Below are 26,431 nucleotides of genomic sequence, written 5' to 3'. Positions count from 1 at the left end.
TTTTATTTATTCATTTGAGACACAGAGATAGAGAGAGAAGAGAAAGCACGAGCAGGGAGAGAGGCAGAGGGAGAGGGAGAAGCAGGCTCCTTGCTGAGCCAGGAGCCCGATGTGGGGTTCAATCCCAGGACCCTAGGATCATGACCTGAGCGGAAGGCAGACGCTCAACCATCTGAGCCACCCAGGCGCCCCAAAGCATACTTGTTTTTAAGGATTTTATTTTTTTAAGTAATTACTATACCCAATGTGGGGCTGTAACACACAACCTATGATCAAGAGTTCCATGCTCCACCAACTGAGCCAGCCAAACGCCCTAAAGCATACCTTTTTTAAAAATTAAGTGCACAATCAAAATTGATGCATAAACATAAGCTTCACCATTGTGGTATGTTGAAGGATGATGAGTAGAAATTCAGCAATTCAATGAAAATAAATGACAACAGTTAAACACAAACAAATAAAAAAACGAATGCAAGCGGTTACAATAAAAATCTTTATTTAGGTTTGGTCAGTACAGGTAAGATCTACTGGAGTCACAGAGCAATATGCATTAACAGGATACAACAGTTCATAAAAACTGAGTAACTATGCACACAAATTTCTTAAACATTCAGTCACCTAAAGAGAAAATGCACAGATGTATGGTGGAAAAAACTGTATCTAACACTGAAACTACTATAGGACTCCATCAGCAAGTCCAACTTTTAGTGATAAAACTACTGTACTGGGCAAACTTGGCAGTCAGAAACCCACATCTACTCTAACAAGTCTGAATGGTGCGTAAATATAGTAACAGCATGAGTAAGAATGCCCTTCCACAGCACAGGTTCTAGGAGACACATATTTATACAGACAGCATTGTGTTATACTTTAAGGAAAGATTTCCATTTACAACTTCACATGAACTCATATAAAAATAACTTGACCCTACACAAAATGTCCTTTTAGCAACATTCAAGGTAATTAACTGTTACAATTTCCGAAGTGGCAGAGGTATTGAAGCAAAGAAGGGGAGGGAAAAAAAAAAGGGGGGAGGAGGAGAAAAAAAAAACCACACCCACAAAAAAAAGGCAAATTGTGACAAAAGTATGCGTTAATTTCCTGGACAGTATCCTCTCCCAAATTAAATGACACTGTATAAAAATTTGCTGGAAAAAATATTACAAAACTGAACCCTGTACATTTACACTTGAGTCCAAGCCATTCTGAACGTGGCGGGAACCCGCAGTTCGGTTACCTTTCCCACTCACTGTTTTCTCCTCTTGAGGGTCATGATTGGAGTCTGTGTCATTTGAGTGGTGTGTGAGAGAGTTTTCACTGCCCGTGGGAGAGTCTACACTTTCATACCCCGCACTGAGTTGATTTACGTAACTACTACCTCCTCTGCCAGTTCTCTCCTCTGAGCTGTTGGAGGCCTTATTACCATTCCCAGGAGAAGAAGGAAAGTCATCTTCGGCTGTGTCCCCCTCCCTGTGAAATCCAGACCCAGACGTCCTCGGCCGGGAGGAACTGCCATTACTTGGTCCGTTGGCCAGCCGACTGCAGTCTTTACCTGTGGCCTCTGCCTGTGCTACAGGCTCAGAAGATGTAGTCCTGCTGGTACTTGGGGCTGGAGCTTGAGACTGCTGCTGTTGGTACTGAGCCAACTGTTGGCGAGTCTCTTTCAGTTGTTGCTGAAGAACTAGAATGGTGCTCTGCATACCCTCTACTTCTTCATCAAGTTGAATGATGAAGTCATTCAGTTCTGTGCAAAGGAGAGTCAAACCTACTTTAATATCTCTTAAACATATTTTATTTTTTTAAAGATTTAGAACATATTTTAAAATATTAGTGTCTGTCACAAAGCCAGTCAATACATGTTTAAGTGAACGAATACAATTCTAAAAATCACGAAATATTTTAATTAAATTTTTTTTGCTTGCAATTTAAGAATGAGTTTGAGTTTTTTGGGGGTGGGGAGTGGGGGAGACATGCTTAAAATACCTTAAAGCAACCAAATTAAAACTGATTCAAACCATCTAGCCATATACAACTGATTATAGTCCCCCAAATCCATTCCACATGTTTACCTGGGGCCCACATGGCTGGTTCCCTTTCTCCTTACCCCCCCAGCCAGTGTTTGTCTCAGCTCCACAGCAGGTTTAGCCCTAGGGAGCAGTGGGTCCTCTACTCTAACACTCCAAAGAGGCCTATGCTATAATGAAAACAAAAATTAGAGAAAATAACTGCTGAAAACTGATAAAATACACATGTCCATTAAGTCCTAAAAAGGCTTGGGAGAGGGGAAAGTCCTTGACTACTATACAAAATCTCCTAGTCACTATGTTTACAAATATTAAGAGCTAATAACTATCACTTTGAAAAGGTACGTTAAAAGGTATCATATTGACTACTGATCTTTGCAATTATCAAATATATTGACTTTCAATTTATTTATTTTTAGAATTGTATTAATTTGATAGAGAGCAAGCAGAGGGCACAAGAGAGAAGCAGGCTCCCCGCTGAGCAGGGAGCCTGATACAGGGCTTGATCCCAGGACCCTGGGATCATGACCTGAGCCAAAGGCAGGCACCCCTTAACTTTCAATTTTATTTCCAGAGTTCAGATATTTTAGTTACTATTCATCTTCCTCAAAAAGAGAAAAAACAGAAGGGATACAGCTACACTTGCCCCCCCAAAAAAGGCGGGGGAAGAAGGGGGACGGCAGTGGCCGACAATTAAGTCCAGTTTATCTTTAGCAAATTTAAATATTACATCTTATTCACTAAACAGGACCTTAACAGGTACAATTAATTCTGTATTTTTAGACCACTGGAAATAGCCAAATACTTCCAAGACTTACACTTAGAATATTGGTTAAGTGAAGATAACCCCCTTTTAAATATTGAATATGAATTTGTATATGTAATGCCTTAGTAATAAACAGCCTTTCACCAAATTCCACCCCCCCCAAAAACCAAAAACTTATGAAATTTGCACAATAAACAAGAGTGTGTGTGGGGGGGGACCACTAAAATTAAATGGCTTTGCTGACTCAACTAGAAATGTTTCATTTGTAACTTTTCAGGACCACTGGCACAGATTAGTACATACAGAATCTAATCTATTAATATTCATGCCTGGCAAATTTTTTAAAGCCAGTGCAAAGTTAACCAAACTTTTCAAAAAAACCCTTACCATCCTGACTGCTTTTAAGCTCCTCACTATATTTCTTCTGTAAAGCCAACTCTGCTTCAAGTTGTGCAATACGTCCCTGGGACAGCTGCCTTCCAAGCTCTTGATTCTCCTGGATAAGCATTCGACACTTCGCCATTAACTTTTTGCCTGTTTGGCTGCAAAGGAAAGAGCCATCCATCATAAAATGAAGACAAGTGTCTACAACCTTGTTTGCTTGCAATTATTACAGCAATAGATGTTAACACGTACAGAATGTAACTGTCACGGCAGCTGCCTCCCTATAATTACCATCTTCTTTTCTGGAACACGTCCATCTTCTGCATTTCAGTATTTTGCCAATACAGCAGCAAAAATAAACCCTAAACAAAAAGTACCCAAATGGCCACATTTTCTATTACACTAGTAATGGATTCTGATATCTATTTTCATCCCAAATTATCATTTGAAATGGAAACAAGCCAGTTAACTAATGCAAACCTCAGATATACCAATATTAATAAAACACTAAGGTACTTAGTTTCATGGAACAGAAAAGTTCTTGAAAAGGTAAATGCAATGACGTAGAGTATATTTATTGTTGCTAAAGTAGCATTTGATGAGGGTGTCTCTTCATAGGCAGCTGTCATAAGAATGTTTATTGCAGTAAATGAGGCATAGTCAATAATTGTTTTTAGAGACTTTTAATATTTTTAAAGTATCTCTACACCCAACGTGGGGCTTGAACTCATGACCCTGAGATCAAGAGTCACATGCTCTACTGACTGAGGCGCCCCTAAAAAACCTTTTTAAAAAGAGCCTTAAGAATATTTCCATCCACTAATCCCTCATTTAACTTTTTTATATACTTTTGAGCTGTCTTAAACTGTAACACAAGTTTTTAAAAATTTAATATTGATATGTGGTTAAGATTTTATCCATGTTATAAAAGATTACCTTTAGAACAGGAAAATAAGATTGGGGTTGTTTATCACAAATAATGTAAATATGTTAAGTATCTGCCAAATTAGGAGCACCAAACTTTCCACAAATTAGTTACCAAGTATTAGTGCAACCTTCTATAGAACCTACACACACATACACAGCAACTGCAAAAATGCAATCAAAAGCCTTGATAACAGTCCTCAATGAAACTTTGCCTTTTCTTTAGACTCAACGATAACAAGAGAAATGATCACTTTTAAAGGGATCTGATTTAAGTACATAATTGTGATGTTACCTGATACTTGACTAGGACAGCCTGATATTTAAAAAAAAAATTAAGTGGGCTCTACACCCAATGTGGTGCTTGAACTCACAACCCCGAAATCAAGAGTCACATGCTCCACCAGGGACAGTCTGATACTCTTCTGATGGTGTTAAGTTCAGAAAGACCTAACCTAACTGGTTAGAAAATTTTTTTGCTGACACTTTCTTTCCTTCACCTACCGGGGCTTTCACCCGTCTGATATATCACTTCAGAATGCATCTGAACCTGATTACCAAAGGCCTTCAGACTTAAAATGAGAGCATTTTGTAAATGATTCTCATTCTTTTGACTCCATGTTGTAAGGTGTTTTTTTTTTTTTTTTTTACCCATAGTACATATCCTACCCTAATGTAATTCAAGCAAAAGTTGGTAATTTAAATTTATCTGTGGTACAGTAAAACCTGGGTTACTGCTGCTCAAAGCAGCCTCAGGTGAAAGCACTTGCTAAGGGTTTTATTCTCTATATGGCAACTTTAGCTGGTGTTCTTGTTCATTGCAACTGTAGCTCCAGACAACTCCCCTCCCCGCCATTTCCCAGTATCACCCTCAGACTTTGGCCTCCAATGAACAGTTTAGAAATCTCACGAGGGAGTTCAGAGATAGGTACCACTGTCAGGTAGTGGCACTCCTCCCACCTTACTGTCCATGCTCCCATAATTTTGTTTTCTTACACAAAGTCTATATAGCATCAATGTTCTCCAACTAACCTGAAAATCCTTCTATGAATTTGAGAGCAGAAAAAAATACTGTAAAACCAGTAATTTGTGACCTAACTTAATCTCATATAAAGTCTATCATAAAGTGAATGCAAAAAAATGTTTCATTCATAGTCGTAGTACCTTTTTATAAAGGCCTGCTCTAAGATAATCCTATCACTTCTACAAGTCTTAACAAAACTGTTCTTTACGTATTTTGTCATTTTACCATGTCATATAAGATTTATGTTGTGTTCATCACATCCCCCAAAATGAGAAGAGTTCAATTACAAGTAACTGTCTTTGGAATAATTTTCTTTAATTACAACCCCCCCCAACCCATTCCTAAAATCAAATAATTCCAAAGAAAATATGAAAGGAAACAGTTTGAGAGAAAGATTTATGAAAAAGAACAGACACTATACATTGCTTTATAATCACAAGGAAGGGGGCCAAGATATCTGAGAGGTGTACACAAAATTACCTAAATGATTAAATGCAAAACAGAACTGTCAAAACAACTGAAATAGATCGCTCTTAAATACTCTTAAAATATATGCAGTGTTACATGTATGGAATATTTTAACTAAAGCAGAGAAGATAACTCAATCTTTCTCTTTCAAAATTAAAACAGAGTAAGAAAGTGTGTGTATGTGGGGGGGACCCACAACCCATTCTATTTTAATTATTCCAAACACAGTACTGACTGAGCACTGTTTCACGTTAATGATGTATTTATAGTACCGTTTATAGCCTATTCTTTACAGAACAAAAATCCATTTACAGGTGATTAAAATAAATTATGATTTATTAATACAAAGAAAATATTATGTAACCATTAAAAATTAAGTAATCTAAATGTACTTAAAAGATAAAAAACTGTGAAAGGGATAAAATGTGTGTTGGGAGGGGGGACACCAAGCTTCAATCATCTATGTTATGTACGTTCACATTTGTTTAAAATCGGTATCTATAAAATGACTGTATATGCATAATCTTGATGATACCCAAGAAACTTAGCAGTGGTTACTGCTCTTGGAGAACAGATTGGGGAAGGAAAGGTCACATCCAGGAGTGACTCTCACTTTTTGTCTCCATCTTTCTTCATGCTGTTCCAATTTTACACATGAGCCTGTATTAACTTATTAAAAAACGTTTTTAACAGTAAGAAGAAAAAAATCCACAGACCTCACAGTGACTCTTACCTAAGCGGCAAAGAAAGATGCTAGCTAATAAATCTGAGTACACGTTAATAATACATTTTATGAATTATTTCTTGACTTACTAAAAATACGTAGGCCATTTCTACTGTGATCTTAAATGGCATAAAATATATGCAAATGCCTTAATGTGGCACAATAAGCTAATTTCAAACAGATTTGGTTACTTACCCTCCAACCCCACAAATAGTGAGAATTTTAGAAGCGGATTTCTTGCTGTAAAGTCACACAAACCACTTCTTCAACCCACCCTCTGCCCCACAATCAGTTCCCTAAAGCACAAACATACAAGATACTTACAATTGATTTGAATGGTTAAGAGAGAACTTAAGTCACCCTTGTTAAAACTGCACTTAAACGTTGGGACAATCTGGAACATATATCTTCCACTCATCTTAGACTCCATTATCACCAAGTGAAAATTCGCACTGGTGACTTATAGAATGATCTGACGAAAAAAATTCACCTCCAGGATTGGATGGAAGCATGAAGAAAATAATGCCTCATTTATCTAAATGATCAAATGAATTTGCTAGAAATGATCACTATACCTTTTTTTCAATTCACAAAATGTCTCACTTAGGCCAGCCCACAGTTCCAATACATTATTTCCCCAATCTTCTGGTAGGCACCCTGTGAAGCTGTCCCACATTAATTTCTACTGCAATATCCTGGGACAAGGTGTCAAAAAGTAACAAGTGTCAAGTCTCCTTGTCTTTTATGATACCAGCTGGAAAAACGTAGGTCTTTAAAAATGAGACACAGCCTTTTCCTTCACTTTGAAGAGCACAGCAACAATTTTTCCAAAATCAATCTGCTCTCCACAGCCCCCCAAATCAAAATGTTAAAAGTACAACAAAATCATCATAGTATTCCTTGAACTTAAAAAAAAAAAAAAAAACAACTATTTCAAGGCACATTTAATTTAATATCAAGAGTGCAATACAAAAGGCCCAAATACAATGAAGGAAACACATTCCCCCATTAACACCAACGACAATGCTCTTTCAACATGTGCCTGTTGAATGGAATGGGGATTTAATTTCACTACTAAAAAAAATAATGCAGTGAGTCTCATCACAGCCAATATCCTTATACAATCTAGTAGTGAAATGAATGTTTATAATGCTTCAAACAGTTTCAACCTGAAGTTTGATACCACACCTTTTTGTTTGTACAGTCCTCAATAAGATTATCTACAGCATTAGCAACCATTCAAAGAACAAACCATTGATTAAAACCACATTGATTTAAGGCTCAATCAAGTAATATAGAGCCCCAAACTAAATGGTTAAATATATGAACTACTTGTACTGACATCTATTATTTGATTCTCTCGTGACTATTATTAAATTGGTTCTTAGCAAATAAACTCTTTAAAAGGCAAAATTCACCTCATTTGAGTTTTGACCCAGAAGTTCAACAACAATCACGAAGTCCACAGTCTTATTGGCAAAACTGATATACAGTGTCTCTAAGTCACTATGCTCAAGGTTAAGAGCGATGCATATTCCATTTTTACATTTTACTGGAATTTTACATGTTCAATTCATGATTTTAAATCTCTAGGTTTTCATTCCTCCAAACTGTCTGAAGACACAGTGTGCCACAGACTTAAAACTTCTGTTTCTCCCTCTATTTTCTTCAAACAGAAACATTTCTCAAGTGTCTACATGTTCTAGAAGGGGAATTTTTCGGAGGTGGCCACTTCTTCGGAATAGTCCGACGCCATCAGGCCTCTGAAGCAAGGGGAGGGGGAAGAGAAAAAAGCTGAAACACAAGGTTCATCTGGTAAGTTTTACATTAACCATTACAAGCTGGATAGTATAAGAATGTGGCTTTTTTTGGCTCAAAAAGTCTGAGTCTTGGTGTGGAAACGAGTACTTGGCTGTCCCACCACAGCTTTCTCGTAGTGGGACTGTCAGGGAAGTCTTGACTGGGGAGTATGATTTGTTTACCTATCAGGCGTAAACTTCCAGGCACTCAGTTCATTTTGGGCTTGTTCCAGTTTGTCTTTAGTCTGTTCCAGTTCACCTTTCATTTTTAGGAAAAACAAGTTGATCGCTGGGTCTACCATTGTTGATCTCAGTTGGGCAACGCTAGGCTGCTGGACTTGCTTGAGGTACTGGATTTGAGTCTGTACAAAGCAAAAAAAACAATTACTACCAAATCAAAGAAAAATACATACATAGGAAGGTGGGACAAAATCCCTTTCGTTCACAGAATTTACCAACTTAAGTCCTTCCCCCTTTGATCTTAATATCCTCTAAGAAAAGTACAAATTATAAACAACTATTTAAGGTTATCCATGTAGGAATTAAGGCTTTGATTGCATTTCCATATCTGGAAAGGCTACATCTTACTTTGAAACTAAAACGATACCAAAAAAAAATTCACTGTTGTATTTCCTAAAAGTGTTGACACCCACTAGAAAAAAGCCATGTGTAAAATATTATATAAGAGTACAGTGAGTGGTGCCTGGGTGGCGCAGTCAGTTAAGCATCTGACTCTCTTAGTTTCGGCTCAGGGTCATGATCTCACGGTGATGAGATCAAGCCCCACTGAAGTTTCTCTCTCCCTCTCCCTCTGCCCTGACCCACTGTGCACTCCTGCTCTATCAAATAAATATAAAAAAAAAAAAAGAAAAAAGTACAGCGGTTTACTCTTTCCAATTTGTATCTATGGAAATTATTCTATGTATATCTCCTAAAAAATACACCTAGTAAAAAATAACTTATAATACATATTTGTATTTCCAAATTTAAAAATATATAATGCTTATATTTACGTGAGTTGACATCACAGCATTATAAACAGCAGCTTAATCAATATATTCAATTTTTCCCTCTGAGTAGATTTGAATCATAGAATTGTATAGGTAGAATGTGCCTGACCAAATCCAAACTGCTTATTTTTGAAATTAAATAAGCTAGTTGTCCAAGGATACAGTTAGTTCAGTGCCAGAATTGAGACTTGAGACTAGAAAATGGTTCTCAAGCCTCCTCACTCCCAACCTAGGGCTTTTTCCACCACACCAGAACCCCTCTACTTACATATGAAACCTTCAATTTCGACTTCAGTTGTACTACTTACTAGCACACTAAAAATACATTTCTAAAATATGAAATACAGTTTATTAGCATTAAATGCATCACTTTCTTCACACCCAAAGTAGATTTGGTTCAACATCCTGCTGCACACTAAGGCTTAAATAGGATTAAAGTTAACAATTTATAAACTGTTAATTTCCACGATAAATTTAGTAAAAAATACAAATATCTGGATTGGGAATATATTTACTATTTCACTGAACAAACAGAAGTAATTTTTATTTAGCTTAATGAGATTTTTTTTTTTTAAAGTAACTCATTTTAAACAAAAAAGTACAACTGTTTATTCAATATAAGACCAGTTGCTAAAATAATTGAACAGGAATAAAGCATATCATATAGCATATACAACACGGCCTGGGATCCCTAAAGAAAACATGCCTCTCCAACACTGACATAGTTACTTTTTAGGTTTACAAAGTGACCTGCCCTCATCTGCACATATAATCTTGCCCTTTCCTTGTGTTTTTGCTCCTGCGGCCCTTTCTGCAAAACCTTACTCTGTATCTAACTGAAAACAGTTGTTCAGCTGACCTGTGCAGGGGAGAGCTGTAAAAAATATGACTGGAAATGGGTAGGTTCTTGTTCAAACAGCCTTAAAAACCTGGGATGAGAAGACAAAAGGGTGATGGAGCATCACCAAAGGCTTTTATCAGGCATCATACGATCAAAACTGCCAGAGTATATATAAAATAGCTGGAGAATCACAGAAGTGAGTCAAGAGCATATACTGTCTAGGTAAGTGTTAAGAAGTATAAGAACTACGTGTTGTATAAAAGGAAAACTCCCCTTGACAAGGATGGAACAGGCCCTCAGTCCTTACAACACATATATAGTTAAGGCATCGCCATCCACTGCGTGGCATCTAACCATTGTTTAAAAAAAAAAAAGTACATAAACTAGGATCGCAACAATAGGACCCAAGAAGAAAGAATTCAGGACACACTGGTGCTATGAGATAATACTACTGACATGATCCATTCACACTCTACCAGCGGCAGCACTTTGAAGGTAAGATTCATCCTTTGCATGTGATAAGCATGTAGCAGAGTGCCATGCAAACAGAGACCTAAAACTAGGTAGAATCTAGAATTGTTAATACCAGAAAAAGCAGAAAAGAACTAAAAAGTTTTAAAACTCAGTACTCTAGAGACATAGTACCCACTCCATTAGATATGAAAATCTAAGAGGGAAAAAAAATTTTTTTTTGAAGGGATGGAGTTACAAATAAAGAAAAAATTATATTCTAACTATTGGGCAAGACTTCCTGGAACTAGGTGTCCAGATTAAAAAAATAACCAAAGGTTGGGATGGTCAAGAGTTTAAATTACAGAAACTGAAGGTGTGTGATTACTGAGAAAAGAAATTTTAAGAAATAAAAGGACTCTGACTGAGCCCTAAAGAACACTATACTGGTAAGAAAAGAATTAGGAATAGGAGTGTGCCCCAAATATTATCACAGTCTCCAATGATCAGAATATTGCCTTCTGCATTAGATCTAACAAACAGTATTATCAGATCAATGGAGGTTACACAAAGAATTCAAGCAAATTTCAGATTTTTGGGGCGCCTGGCTGGCTCAGTCAGAAGAGCATCCAATTCGGCCCTCAGGTATCAAGAAAAATATCTGAATCAATATACTGATTCTTGTATCATGGAAATTTCAGAGAATAACTTAAAACTTTTAACTTCTTGGCCAAAAAAATTTTTATAATCCAACAATGGGGTGATCTACCAAAATTTTAGCATTTTATAGCTCAAAGCCTATCTACCTTAACAAAATGTTCGTTTGTAATTACTATTAAGTTTGTAAAATTAGCTAACTACCAATACATGTAATAATGCAGACTAAAAACCAATTCCTCAAAAAGACCTTAAACATTTGCAATACTTACAGTACACTCTTGCATCTCTTGCTCCTTGGTTGCTAGTCGCATTACAAGGATGTTTTCCCTGCGAGCAGACTCTTGCTGTTGTTGCTTTAGTTTTTCTTCAGACTCCCTTAACCCAGTTACATCATTAGCTGATAAATAAAAGAAAAAAATTCCAGAACATTATGAAATATAATTTCAAGATCAAAATGACCTACCCAAAATAAAGTTCTGATTGCCTTTGTCAAGAATAAAAGCAGGGGCAAAAAATTTCATCAAGTCTTTAATTTCTATCCTACTTTTATAACAATTTGTTATAAAATTTGTTCTTGATCATGAGTGCTCTTTTAGGAGATAGCGGTGTTAGAGTGGCCTACATCCACCTAATACTACATAGAATTATGTTGTTACTGTACAATCTACCTCCAACAGAACATGGGGAATGTCATTATCTTCATCTATAGCATGTCCACAACGTCCTGACTATATTGTTTTCAACCTATCCAATGAAAACATGCCAGTAACTACATAAACAATTATCACTTAAAGCTCTCACAATATTGGGGCATCTACGTGGCTCAGTCAGTTGAGCATGTACCTCTTGGTTTTGGCTCAGGTCATGATCTCTGGGTCGTGAGACTGAGCCCCACATGGGGTTGGGGCTCTGGGCAGAGTCTGCTTGAGACTGTCTCCTTCTCCCTCTGCCCCCCACAACCGCGCATATGCACGCGCAAGCTCTCTGAAATAAATAAAATCTTAAAAAAGAAAAAAAGCTTTTAGGGCACCTGGGTGGATCAGTTGGTTAAGTGTCTGCCATCAGCTCAGGTCACGATCCCAGGGTCCTGGGATCAGGCCCTATTTCGGGCTCCCTGCTCTGCGGGGAGCCTGCTTCTCCCTCTCCCTCTGCTGCTCCCCCTGCCTGTGCTCGCTCTCTCCCTCCCTGTCTCTCTCTCCGTCAAAAAAAGGAAATTGTAAAAAAAAAAAAAAAAAAAAAAGCTTTCACAATACTAATGTCTATGGATTATACTATAGTCATACAGTAATTGAAATTTCAGGGTATTAAGCTTTCTGAACTTGGAAAACAATACTGCTTGGTACACTCACAAATAGTATGTGACTCCTAACCCAGTGAAAAGTGACAAAAACTAAAATGGTTTGAAATTAATAAACTTTGTTGGTATTATTTTTCAGGTTTTGAAAAACCTGTAAATATGTACCTATACCCTATTATTACACATTAAGCTCTCAAATTTATGTGTTGCTTCAATGTACCTCCTTTCTAAAACCAGTAACTCATACTTCACTTTCAATTCTTCTGTGGAAGGAATTATGGACACATCAAGGAAAGTTTCAAGTGGTTGTGTATTTCCCCATCTCTACTCTCAGACACCTGTATGTAATTCTACTAAAACAATCATGCTATTATACAACTATTATATATCGGGTTTTCCCCAAATGACTGGGTAGGAATTCCTCAAGAAGAGGGATCATGGCTCATTCATCTATTTTGTAGCAGCAATATAGTGAGTGCTTGGGAGAGTTCTTTAACAAAATGCTTGAATGAAAATTACAATTGCTTAGGGGCACCTGGCTGGCTTAGTTGGAAGAGCGTGCGACTCTTGATCTCAGGATCATGAGTTTGAGCCCCACACTGGTGTAGAGATTACTTAAATAAAAACTTAAAAAAAACAAAATTACAATTGCTTAGTAAAACCAATTATCCTGTGTCTGTAACAAAAATCTAAAAGGAGACAGTCGCATAACTTTTAGGAAGCTAAAACTCAAACTTACAATTAAGATCTGTGTACTTGCCCTCCAAAGCTTGGACATATGCTTCATATTGTTTCCATCTAGTACAAAAATAAATTCATGTATTAGTTGTCACACTGATACTCCTTTTATTAAAAATACTAGAAAATTACACACATAAACTTATAAATTTAAGTAATGCCAGGAATTTCACTACATGATTTTTAACCAATAATAAAATTAGCCACTTCATTATTCCTTCTCAACTTACAGAAACTAGGTAAAAGAAAATACAGAAAAAAAGTGTTCTCTGCTAAGAATATACCAAGTATGCTCCTTTGGGTCAGTTCATATGTCTTACAGGACTTTGTATCTCTGAGGCTCAGCACAACGCCTGGATTACAAAAGCTAAGCACAAAACTTATTACTACTTTCAGATATGCTGTCTGCCTCAAACAAATGGAACCTAAGAAACGTGCCTAATTATAAAGAACTTAAAGGTTCTTTATCTTGGCTCTTTTGTGAAAATACCATAAAGCCAAAGCAGTGGTTCAAAGTAGTATTTATTTTTGTCTGTAAAAAAGGGAGAATATACTGTTTTCCAGGACTATTCTTTAAACCACACCTACTTGGCAGAAACAATCTGCATAAATGACATATACTATCAGAGTATGAAGGAACCTTTCTTCCTTGTTATATTCCTCTACCCTCAAAATACAAGCTATGTGAGCTTGGTAATTACTGTTGAAAACAAGGTCCCTAGTCTTATGTTTAAGCAACTAACAAAAAGTAACAAGCACTGAAATTCTGCTATCCTGCTTACTGAAGAGCTATGCTTTTAAGCTGCTCTTCAGTTACAGCTAATCAAAATTTACAGTTGATCCTTGACCAATGTAGGGTGGGGGTTTAGATGTGACAAGCCCTGCATAGTCAAAAATCCGTGTGTAACTTTTGACTCCCCAAAAAGCTTAATAAGCCTACTGTTGACCAGAAGGAAACCTTACTGACAAATATAAACACTTAAATTACACACATTTTGTATATGTATTATACACTACATTCTTACAATAAAGCTAGAAAAAGGAACCATTAAAAAAAAAAAAGAAAATACACTTGAAGTACTATACTGTACAAGATCTGAACTTAAGTGGACCCCCACAGTTCAAATCTGTTTGAAGGGTCAACGTACCTTTGATTTTAGAAAATCTTTCTATAAAACCTTAGTAACCTTGACAGGTTTGCTATGAGATATGTTAATATTACAATATAATGAAAAAAAATTTCCATAATACCAAGCTTTACATAAAGACTACTGTTCAAAGGCATGCTTATTTTTCTTTTAAGATTTTTATTTATCTGAGAGACCATGAGCAGCAGGAGGGGAGGGTAGAGGGAGAAGCAGTCTCCCCACTGAGTAGGGAGCCCTAGGTGGGACTTGATCCCAATGACGTGAGCTGAAGGCAGATGCTTAACCCACTGAGCCACCCAGCCATCCCTCAACCAAGAGCATCCTTTCAAAATGACAGATAACATAGAATAGTTAGATAAATAGCACTTGATTTAAAATCACCAAGAGAATTAACGAGGGGGAAAAACTCACTTAAAAGTCATACATGAGGGGGCGCCTGGGTGGCTCAGTTGGTTAATCAACTGCCTTCAGCTCAGGTCATGATCCTGGAATCCCAGGATCAAGTCCCGAATCAGGATCCCTGCTCAGCAGGGTGTCCTGCTTCTCCCTCTGACCCTCCCCCTTCTTGTGCTCTCTCTCAAATAAAAAATCTTAAAAAAAAAAAAAAAAAAAGTCACACATGAGAAGTCCCTAAAAGAAGTTAAAGAATATAAACTGCAGGGCTTAAAAACCTTAAAGGTAACTTAATATAAAAAATTGCTATGAAATTTTATTAAGATTATATTACTGATTTCTCTCCCTACAAATAAATGAAGACTACACATACTAACCAGAGATACAGAGAGAGTATCAACACGTGAGCGGCAGTATATCAAAGCAAGGGTCTACACCTCAGCAGGAGAGGACAAGTGTTTTAGAATACTAAGAATTTAAATTTCATGTATGAGAAAACAGTATGCAATGAAAAAACAGTCCTTTGCATGAAGACGATAAAGAGCTTGTCCACAATATGAGTAGCTAAGGAAGGTGGGAAATTACCAGACTCTATTTAACAATGGTACATGTTATCTGCACCTGCCTATTTTATAAAACACCTTTTCTGGGGCACCTGGGTGGCTGTCGGTTACACATCTGCCTTTGGCTCAGGTCATGATCCCAGGGTGCTGGGACTGAGCCTGGAGTCTGGCTCCCTGCTCAGCAGGGAGCCTGCTTCTCCTTCTGCCCATCCCCCAGCTCGTGCTCTCTCTCTCTCTAATAAAATCTTAAAAAAAAAAAGAAAAAAACTTTCTTTGTATCTAAAAATTATCATCTAAAAAACTTATCACCCAAAGTAATAAAATGTAAAAAGAACAAATTTAAGTTACACAACACAAAAGATGTGTTGATCCCATTTTATATTAAAAAAAGAAATACCCTTAATGCTGTTCTTCACCACCAGCTTTTAAAAGACATTTATAAGATAACCACAGAAATTCAGAGCTTGGAGTAACCTTTTAAAGTAATTTAATTCAACTCCTTAACTTGCAGAGGAGAAAATGGATATAGTTATACGAACTGACCAATGTCACAGTTATGAAAAAGAGTAACTTTGCTCTCAGTAAATAATGTATTTCTTCCATAACTAAACATGTCATCCTTTAGGACTACAACTTTTTCACGCATTAATCAGAAAAGGAAAAAATAATGACATCAAAACAAGTCTACGTTATTTGTTAAATTGAAAGCTTTCTAAGAGCAGGGTCTTTCAAATGCTTTAAGTTAAAATTCTGAGTATCTTCCCTCTGCAAGAAAAACTGAGGTTATCTAGCAATCTAGAAGTTACCCAAGCTAGTACTTTAGTTCTTTCAAGTGTTATGCTTTCCTCAGTGTTTACCTATTGAAGAAACAGACCATAGAAAGTGCGTTCAAAAAGTACATTAAATGATTTGAGGATGTATTAATGTTAAAAACCAAACAAACTTGAAAATAATTATAGGATAGAATCACAATATATTCTATAGAAAGCATTTTATATTTTTGATAAAAGAACATTTTACCTTAGAATTAACTCATCTCGTGCCATAACTTTGAAGTCTGTTTCACTCAGCCGAACCTATATATAAAGAAAATTAAAATATGAAATGACTGCTCTTCCTAAAACTTTTAAAATATTAAATACCACTGGCTCTTATATTCTTCATATTTTTTATAAAGACAGGATCTTATTTTAGTCCCCCAATTGCTCATTTCTGTTATTAGAAATACCCTTATTATTGAAGATACACAAAGTCCCTCCCAAAGGACCTCTGTGCTGAAATAATATGAAACCTCTCCAGAGCCCCAGGTTAAATGGCCCAGTACATATTATTGTTTTTTTAAAAATTTTATATTATTGTTTTTAAAAGGTACACTATCTTTAATATAGGCATCATTCTTAGGGAAATGCAAATTAAAACTCCAATGAGCTATCACTACACACTTTTTAGAATAGCTTTTAAAAAAATAGTGGTAACACCAAATGCTGGGGTAAGATGTAGAGAAACCAAACTTTCACACATTGCCGGTGAGAATGTAAAATGGTACAGCTGCTCTGGAGAATATTTTGGCAACTCCTTTTAAACTAAAAATGGATGTGACATACAACCAACCCAGCAGTTGCATTCATAAGCATACATCTCAAACAAATAAATTTATTTTCACACAGAAATTTGTAGATGAATGTTTACAGCTTTATTTGTAGTAGCCCCCAAACTGGAAACTACCCAAATGTCTTTCAACAGGTGAATGGTTAAACTATGATACATCCATACCCCTGGAATACTAGATTCACCATTAAAAAGAAAGCCTATGGATCAACTCAGATAAACCTCCAGGAAATTATACTGGGTGGAAAAAAATAACTCAAAAAGTTACATATACTGCCTGATTTCATTTGTACCTTTGTGAAATAGCATAATTACTGAAATGGAGAACTGATTAGTGGTTGCCAAGGGTTTGGGATGGATGGGGCTATAGATGATTGGCAAAATGGAAGCTTGTGGTAATGCTTCAGTTAACTATTTTGGTTGTGATGGTGGTTACACTAAGTTACCCGTGATGAAGCTACACTGAGCTATCAAAACACACACAATATGCCCGTGTTAAACTGGATTGTATCAATGTCAAGTTCCTGGTTTTGGTGTTGTTATGTAAGAAGTCTGATAGTTATGCAAGATTAACACTGAAGGAGGCTGGATGAGGAGTGCCACAAAACCCCCTGTACATTTTTTTGCAGCTTTCGGTGTAACAATAATTATTTTAAAATAAAAAGTTTTTAAAAATGGGCACAATATTCTAGCTGAAACTGCTTTGTAAACTGAGAAATATTAAGTATTTCTCTATACCAAGTGAAGATTGTAAAGGTGAAGCACCTCTGCTGCTTTAGTATAAAATTAATGCTTTATTAGTTTCCTTTATAAGAAACTTGTTTCAAATTTTAATACTAACCAGTAGCATAGTACCATTATAGAAGAGAGCTAATCATTGTACCAAAATATATTAAAAGTCTAACAGAAAGTGGGGCGCCTGGGTGGCTCAGTCGTTAAGCGTCTGCCTTCGGCTCAGGTCATGGTCCCAGGGTCCTGGGATCAAGCGCCACATTGGGCTCTCTGCTCAGCGGGAAACCTGCTTCTCCCTCTCCCACTCCCCCTGCTTGTGTTCCCTCTCTCGCTGTGTCTGTCAAATAAATAAAATCTTTAAAAAAAAAAAAAAAAATCTAACAGAAAGCACACAGTTAATTCTGATTATTAAAACACAGTAAAATTCTTTATTGCATGAATAATTCGACTTCAAAACTTAAGACAAATCCATACTACTTATCATCTAAACTGTTCATTTAAATATTCACTTGTTAATAAGCTCATACCCTGCTTTCCCATTTGAATTATAAATTACCTTCAGAAACTATGTTACTTTGCGACTTTAAGAGTGTGTGTTTGTGTGTGTGTGTGTGTTTAATAGTGACTAAACTGAAGCTAGGGAAACAGAACAGGGAGAAAATGAGACTAGAAAACAACTTCAGAGAAGAAAGCAGAATCTACAAACTAGCTATAACCTTCTGTTGAAAAATAAAGAAGTGGTTTTACCTTACAACCAAAGGGATTTAAAAAGTACGAAAGAAAAGAAAAGAAGTAACTTATAAACAACTCGTGAAGACATCTTTTTTCACATTTATAGTTATGTAGGTAGAAATATTCACAAAGCAAAAATTAAGAGTAGACCACAGAGATAAATTAGAACACAAGTTTTCCAAAAACTGAAAATATTCTAAAAATACATTGCATACAAGATAAAATATCTAGCACATTATACACCCACAATGCTAGTAGTGTTATAACGCAAGAGAGTGAAAAATAAGCAAATAAAAAGTCCTTTCAAATCTATTGATTGCCCCCCCACCAAGGACTTAAAAACTGTGGGCAAAAAAACAAAACACACCTTTTTGGGAAGAGGTTCCTCGTTGGTCATCTTGAATCCTAGGAAAAAGGGGCAGAGAAGAAGTTCAACTGATATTCTTCCAGTTAAGGTAGTAACAAGAAATAGCGGCTCTGCCAAACCAATGTATTAGGGAACTCAGATTTGACCAAATCATTAGTTATTTAATAACAGTTTTAGATTTACAGGAAAGTTACAAAAATATTACAAGGTTCCTGTATACTCCAAACCCACCTTTCTCCTTTGTTAACACCTTACATTACCGCTATTCTTAAGTTATTAAAAAAAATTCCTTTGCAAAAAAAGTTGATCATTCCTTTTGATATTCCTATAAAGGACTGACAGAAATGTAAATTTTCAATGCATTCTTACAACCACCCTATAAGAAAGACAAATCTCACAGAAGTGACATCACTGTGCTAAAGTCAGACACTGACCTCAGGCAGTATCCCAGGCATCTTGCTGAAAGGATATGAAGTATAGTTCCAGTTGCTAAGCCTTTCCTTTTACAACATCATGTTGTTAGAGTAAGGTAGACTCTATCATTGTGATAATTCACTACTGTACAATGCTTACATATATGATATATATTTACACCTTAATAAAATATTCCTACACTAATTTCATGCCACAGAATTTGTATCTCAAATTAGTTTCATAAATTTATACAAAATTGACTTAACAATAGCAAAACATAGGTTATGCAACAGAACTCTCATTAACTTTATTATGTTCACTGAAAACACTTCTACTTCCTAATATTCAAATAAGGACACAAGCTAATTTAAATTTATTCCTAGGTTTTATTTCCAACAGCTTTGTCATGAATCTTCCCCTTATATTTTACACTTCCTTTATATTCATTTTACTAAAAAAAAAAGATATATTCATTTTACTTACAACAAATTCCAAGAGATGTACAGCATGGTAACTATAATTAATAATACTGTATTGCATGTTTGAAAGTTGCTAAGAGAATAAATCCTGAAGGTCTTCAAAAGGAAAAAAGTAAGAACTATTTTCTATGTGGTAACAGATGGTAACTAGGCTTAAAGTGGTGAACATTTCACAGAATACACAAATATCCATTATGTTGTACACCTGAGACTAACTGACCTTACATGTCAATTATACAATTTTTAAAAAATTAGCCAAAGAATTTATAGTGTAAAACTGAATTTTTAAAAGCTACTGGACTTCATATTATTTGAGTTCCTCAAAAGGAGATAATCTTCCGATACCATTTTTTATGTTACATACCATCCCAACTCTGTAAATCAGATATTCCATTCATAAACTGCCATTAAAACCTCATTTTCAGACTAGATATACTGTGTTGAAGAAATCAGTACATTTTAGAAAAAAATCATAAATTGATCATATATTATATAGTAATATAATTCTTTTTTTTTAAGATTTTATTTATTCATCTGACACGCAGAGATAGAGATAGAGAGAGAGAGAGAGAGAGAGAGAGAGAGAGAGAGCATGAGCCGGGAGAGAGGCAGAGGGAGAGGGAGAAGCAGGCTCCTTGCTGAGCCAGGAGCCCGATGTGGGGCTCGATCCCAGGACCCTGGGATCATGACCTGAGCCGAAGGCAGACGCTTTAACCATCTGAGCCACCCAGGTGCCCCTAGTAATATAATTCTTAATATAATTCTGGCTTAATTCTTCCCTCTTTAATAATCTTTTTTTTTTTTTAAAGATTTTATTTATTTAATTGACACAGAGAGAGAGAGACACAGAGAGAGAGGGAACACAAGCAGGGGGAGTGGGAGAGGGAGAAGCAGGCTTCCCGCCGAGCAGGGAGCCTGATGCGGGGCTCGATCCCAGGACTCTGGGATCATGACCCGAGCTGAAGGCAGTCGCTTAACCAACTGAGCCACCCAGGTGCCCCCCCCTCTTTAATAATCTTATCATTGGATGCAGCAAGCAAAAACCTGAGTATGTCATTTTTCTTCTGAGCTAATCAAGCTGACCAAGTCTCTGGCCAATATCTATAAAGACATAACCATATTTCTATGATTTAAGGTCTGTACGTTTTTCTAATTTTTTCCTTTAAATTGGTCCCTGTTTACTTTAGACCTCTTCTTGTTGCCCAGTTTATACTCTGTTAGAAGTAATGGACAGCGCCTTAGTGACTATCCTAACATGTTACCAGTGATTCCAATCATTTGGGAAACAAACCTTCACCATGTTTATTCCCACAGAGATCTACTTCTATTTTAGTATGTTTAAAGTACATTCACTCTACTTGACTGCAACCTCAAGCCTGGCATTTCCTTGGAACTTCCCATTTGTCTAAGCTAAATATAATAGGTAAACATCGATTCTAGCCATTTGAACTTTTAGCCAATTTAACTAGTATATGTGTACCTATATATGTCACTAACCTGATTAAATCCTTCTAAAGGCTCCCATCTCACTCAAAATAGTGCATGCCAAACCTCTGCTATCCCCTCACATCAATCTTTATTTTTCTTCATAGTTCTTATCATGATCTGATATTTTACATACTTATCTGTTTCTCCCAATTATAAAATAAGCTCCATGAGAGCTGTTTCATTCACTGCTAATGCCACAGTACACAATAGGCACTCAAACATATGCTGAATGGAAATATGAACAAATGAATTTGCTTCAGTTACTACTGAAATCATTAGTAGTGAGCTAAATAATCCAATATAATTTTCCCCAAAAAATAACCATGATGACCTACTGTAAAATTTTGAGAATGTGAAACCTAATGTAACAGATACTGTGGTAAAAGGCTGTAAGTGACAGTTTGAAAATTTACCACTGCGGAGAGTCTACCTGTTAACTAGTTAACGGGCACTATAGCTACTCAAAACTTTAGTTATAAAACTTAAGCATTATGGATGTTACTCAATATAAATTCCAGTTATAAACTAGTAAATGCTTCTACAACATGACACTTTCCCCAGATTTATTAATTCATTCTTTCCTTAATACATATCCAAATTATTCCATTAAAGTAAAATTAATTGCAAGCTTTATTAGCAACAAATAAGCTACTGTTTTTAACGGGCATTGAAAGGACTAGGAAACACAGGAAAGAAGTTCTAGTAACCCTGCTTTTCTATAAGAAGGTGGAAACTATGAAAACAAAAAAAGCCACAGAATTTGAGCGTCGGTTTCCCATCCCAAAATGGATTATCACCACCAAGGCTCAAAATTATTCAGCTACTTCTAAAGATAAACTATATTAATCTTTAATATGGTCACTAGCACAAAATAAGCAATTACTAGTTTCCTTCTCCCCATGAAAAAAAACAAAGACTCTCAATCACTACTTCTTGAAGAAACTGAAGGGAGAATTCAAAGGCTGAGATAACAATGAAGACCTGCTGCTCCTGTCATTTTTTTTTTTTTTTAAGATTTATTTATTTGAGAGAGAAAGAGACAGAGTGGGAGAGGGAGAGAGAGCAGCAGGCTCCCTGTGAGCAGGGAGCCCGATGTGGGGCTTGATCCCAGAACCCTGGGATCATGACCTACACCTGCTCCTGTCTTTGTTTCTAAGCCCCACTGCAGAATTCTTGGTGATCTCCAATCTTTAAAACTCTAAACAGCAAGGTTTTAAATTTTTTAAACACTGGTTTATATTCTCTTCTAAAAAGTTTGATGGTGGACAAATTTTAATTACACATCGCTCAAAGAATGTGTATATTTTCTTTATAAAAATAAATATAAATTTGTGGCATACGCCAAAGATAAAAGCAGTTTTTGTATAAAGGTTTGCATTTCATGTTGACTCTGAGTCACATGTCATTCCACATGTTATAGAATATGTCACTTAGGAATTCAAAGGTTAAGCATTTTGAAAGAAATTCCTCCCTGATTTTTAGCTACTGAAAAATCAATCTTTCCTTCAGAGTCCATAATATGCCATAAGAGTTAAACAAGCAGCTTGGCAAAAGGCAAATTAGAACAGGTTTAAATTTAAAAGTATCAACATTCAACTATTTAGTCAAAATAAAATTTGGTTTTCAAATTTGACTTTCACATTGCATGAATATACTAAGAAAATTATTCCCCAAGGCAACCTTTAAATTACAACTGAAAGCACAACAGTCATCTAAAATCAATTCTAGATTCATGAAGACAGTGTACATCCCAGGTTCTTAGATCTGTTTTTGTATCAGAAAAATGGAGTAATTGAAATATCTGGAGTTGAATCCTGAATCTTGGGGGGAAAAATGAGTATATACTCATTGCTATGAGTCACACACTTAACAATCACAACTTTTCAAAGTCAAAGTTAGCCTCCATTTTCCAGATGATGAAAATGATTATGAGTCACTAAATGATTAACTCTGGTCAAAACAGCTATTAATTAATAAATTGGGGGTTAGGACCCCAAATGCAGCACCTCTCTAAAGTTGGGAACTGAGGAAGACGGATTATTCTTCCACTCTTCCATCCTCGATAATGAATAAGCTTAACTAACTAAAGAACACAGAAAAGCAAAAGAGAAAAAACTTAAAGTTGGCTAATATGGCTACCTTTTTGGAGGTTTAAGATTGCTTAAAACATGGTCTTAAAATTATGTGAAGGTTTTAGTTATTCACATGCATTAATTCAGGATAATCTCTTAAATTCAGATCTCAGAATCACTATGTACTCTTGATGTCTTTTAACACTGACAAAAACTTTACGATGGAGAGTTCAGTTTCAGTTGGCTAGGTGCCTAGCATCCCAGATCACAACACTTCCCTGGCTCTTAGCATTATGATCCTAAGTTATGCAACTCAGTTCTCTCTTAGAGAGGTGAACACCAGCCAACACAATTTGAAAAAGCACGTACCTCACTGAAACCAATCCTAACTAAACTCAAAAAACTAACAATCCGACAGCAAACAACCTTGGCTCTATAGTAAAAAGGGTATTACAGTTAGGAATCAGACGACCACCTTTTCCTGATTCTTATCAGTCAATGGATCTTGAGCAAGTCACTTAACTCTGGGCTGCAGTCTCCAAATCAGCAAAAAAAAAAAAAAAAAAATACCAATTTTGCCTGCCTTACAAAGTGCTGCAAATCTCAACGCTGAAGTGCCATAAAAATGTTACACAAAGGATTTTTCAAATAAAATATCAACATCAAAAGATAATTTTAATGTGCATTTTTAAAAATTAAACTAAATTCCACCAACTACATGTTCAAGAGTGGAGAATATTTATTTATAGCACCCAGTTCTAGCTTGATGAACCAGCTTAATATCCACTGGGATATACGGTTATGGGAATACTTAAAAGTTTTTCTGAGAAGCTGAGTATCAGAAAACATTTAGAGGCAAAAAAGTAGGAAATAATTTTAAAAATAAAAACAAGCATAAAACCAAACACTATCTGGATCTTGTTTTGCTAAAAGACCCATCAACTTAAAAATTTTAAGAGTCACCTTTTTTCAAGAGCAAGATAACATACTATTATATGGGGCGCCTGGGTGGCTCAGTTGGTTAAGCGTCTGCCTTCAGCTCAGGTCATGATCCCAGAATCCTGGGATCGAGTCCCACATTGGGCTCCCAGCTCAGCGGGGAGCCTGCTTCTCCCTCTGACCTCTCCCCTCTCGTGCTGTTTCTCTCTCTCTCAAATAAATAAAATCTTTAAAAACAAAAAAACCCATACAATTATATGAAAATGCTAAGACCACCAAGTACAGGATATTTTCAAGGAGATTCTATACTACATACATACAAGAACACAAAGGGCTTTGCAACCTGTAACGTCCTGTACAAACATAATCACAGCTCTTGTCTCCACACTGTAGAGATTTTCTGTATCATATGGACCAACTCATTCCTAACACACAAAAATATTTTGAGCAGGCATGACTCAAAATTGAATCAGTAAAACTAGATATTATTAAGTTCTGATGAGCGAAGTAAAACATCAGCAGTGCCTGGGACACACTTTTATTATTACTTGCCTCCTTTGGGATTTAGAAATTTATGCTTCACTTCCACCACTGGGAACTGAAAATACTACCACTTGGCTACAGCTATGTGTTTAAGACAAGGTAAGATCTAAAATAAAAGAACTCCCCAAATACACCCACCCAAACCCTCAAAATTTAACTTCATCCTTAGCACATGCCACCTGGTGCACTGCAATTTCCTTCCCCGACTTGCCTCATCAGGTGCTCCTGAACGACAGTAGTAAATAAAATTAGGTATCTTGAAAAGATTTTCCAACGTGAGTTTTTTTCTTAATGGGGGTTTGAATGTCAACAACCGATGCACCTATCACAGAAAACTTAATGGTCAGAACTTAAAAAATTAAAAAACGAGAACTCGTGACAGACCCGTGACTTCCACTTATCTTCCTCAGTAATGGAATTAGCTAAATTCTAAGAAATGCAAAACTAGATGGACAACTCAAAACTGTAAATACTCTCTTGGAAATACTCTTCTACCTAGCGCAAAAGAACCGTCTCTCTACTTTAGAAACACAGTTATTGAGGAATGTAACACAGTCCTTTAAGATCAAATTGACTTCATCCAAACAAGAACTTGGACTTTTCCACTGTGTCCTCCACTAACTAAATACGGCTTTCAAAAATCAAATAACCTTAGAGAGACCCAAGACGAGACTTAAAAATTGCACGAAAACCTCCCCCTACAGAATTAATACAGAATTCTCTCTTTACTCGGAACGTATGCCATCATTTAAAAAATGGAAGTCTCCAGGAGGATGCAGCTGCAGTAATAACCTGCGCGACGTGAAAATCTGGTCAACGAACACGGCTTTCCTTCCCTTGCTGAACTCGTTAGTGCCGCCAATCCTCGGAACCCAGAGGAGAGGTGGGAGAGGGCGACATAGAGGCGGGCACACGACGTGCACCGAGGGGGCGGCCTCCCGGTATCGCCGGCCCGCGGGAGCGCCCACCTCGCCCCCGGGACGGAGGATGGAGGCAAAATGGCCTCGGGACGGCGGAAGTGTCCCCGCAGGCGGGAAAGAGGCGCAGCTAACGGGAGGCCGGCGGGCCCGGGAGCCCGACTCACCCTCTGAGCTCTGCCCGCCCCTTCCCGGGCCGGCCGCGCCTCAGCCCTAGGGACCCGGAGGTCCTCGCGGCCGCTCCCGCCGGCGGCCCGCACCTACCTCTCCAGACGGAGGCCGCGCCGGCGCCGCCCAGTCACATAGGCCAAGGCCGCGCTGCCCGCTCGCTGCCCAGACCTCCAGACCTCACTACCCCCGGCCCCCGCGCTCCTCCTACCGCCGCAGCCCCGTCGCTCCCCTTTATTTGCGGGTCTCGCTGCCACAAAATGGCGCTGAGGGAGGACGCGAGGCCCCGACGCCCCACCCCCTTCCCGCTCCGCCCGCCGCCCCGCCCCGCCCCGCCCACCGCCCCGCCCGCCGCGCAGCCCGGCCCTTAACGCGCCGCAGCCGTCGCCCGCCCTCGTCGCCGCCCCGCCATGTTTGCGTCCGACCCACTCACCTAGTCGTCTCACGGATGCGGACGCAGCCACCACCCCGTCCCTGGGCCCCGCTGCAGGGAGTAGAGGCGAAGGGACGGCGCTCGCCCGGAGCCTCCAGGCGCTAAGGGAGGAGTTGCGCTTGGGTAGCAGGCCCCGCAGATTTGGAGCCCTGCAAACTCGGCGGGGGCGGGGGGAGAATTGGGCCGCGAGGAGGGGGTGGGCGACGAGGTCGGAGGTCAGCCGCGGGGCATCACGGGAAGGGCGGCGGGGGTCGCGATTGGCGGCACGGGGCGAACGCGCTCGCCGGGCCACCTGCGGCTGCGGCGAGCCTCTGGCGGAGGAATCT

The 26,431-nt window shown here is 37.7% G+C and overlaps 1 protein-coding gene and 1 pseudogene across 3 annotated transcripts; one reads left to right on the top strand and one right to left on the bottom strand.

The window, feature by feature from the left end:
• Positions 1 to 479: 479 nt before the first annotated feature.
• WTAP (WT1 associated protein) lies at positions 480 to 26,238 on the bottom strand. 3 transcript variants are annotated; one of them, XM_025866419.2, is made up of 8 exons: positions 26,106 to 26,238; positions 18,653 to 18,690; positions 16,234 to 16,289; positions 13,111 to 13,169; positions 11,344 to 11,471; positions 8,297 to 8,475; positions 3,178 to 3,332; positions 480 to 1,744 (listed from the first exon to the last, which is right to left on the bottom strand). In XM_025866419.2, the coding sequence occupies exons 2-8, from the start codon at positions 18,680 to 18,682 to the stop codon at positions 1,161 to 1,163; spliced, it is 1,191 nt and encodes a 396-aa protein (XP_025722204.1). In that variant the 5' UTR covers positions 18,683 to 18,690; positions 26,106 to 26,238; the 3' UTR covers positions 480 to 1,160. The 3 variants fall into 3 exon arrangements, with proteins under 3 accessions (XP_025722204.1, XP_025722203.1, XP_025722206.1); XM_025866418.2 differs by lacking the exon at positions 26,106 to 26,238 and adding an exon at positions 25,769 to 25,953; XM_025866421.2 differs by lacking the exons at positions 480 to 1,744; positions 3,178 to 3,332; positions 26,106 to 26,238 and adding exons at positions 7,244 to 8,077; positions 25,769 to 25,953.
• On the top strand, positions 10,214 to 10,326 carry LOC112819469 (U6atac minor spliceosomal RNA; annotated as a pseudogene).
• Positions 26,239 to 26,431: the final 193 nt, after the last annotated feature.

This window comes from Callorhinus ursinus, unplaced genomic scaffold (assembly GCF_003265705.2).
Source record: "Callorhinus ursinus isolate GAN/ISIS: 27379988/994484 unplaced genomic scaffold, GSC_fseal_2.0 scaffold6, whole genome shotgun sequence".
NCBI classification, from domain to species: Eukaryota; Metazoa; Chordata; class Mammalia; order Carnivora; family Otariidae; genus Callorhinus; species Callorhinus ursinus.
This window is presented reverse-complemented; position numbering and strand designations above follow the sequence as displayed.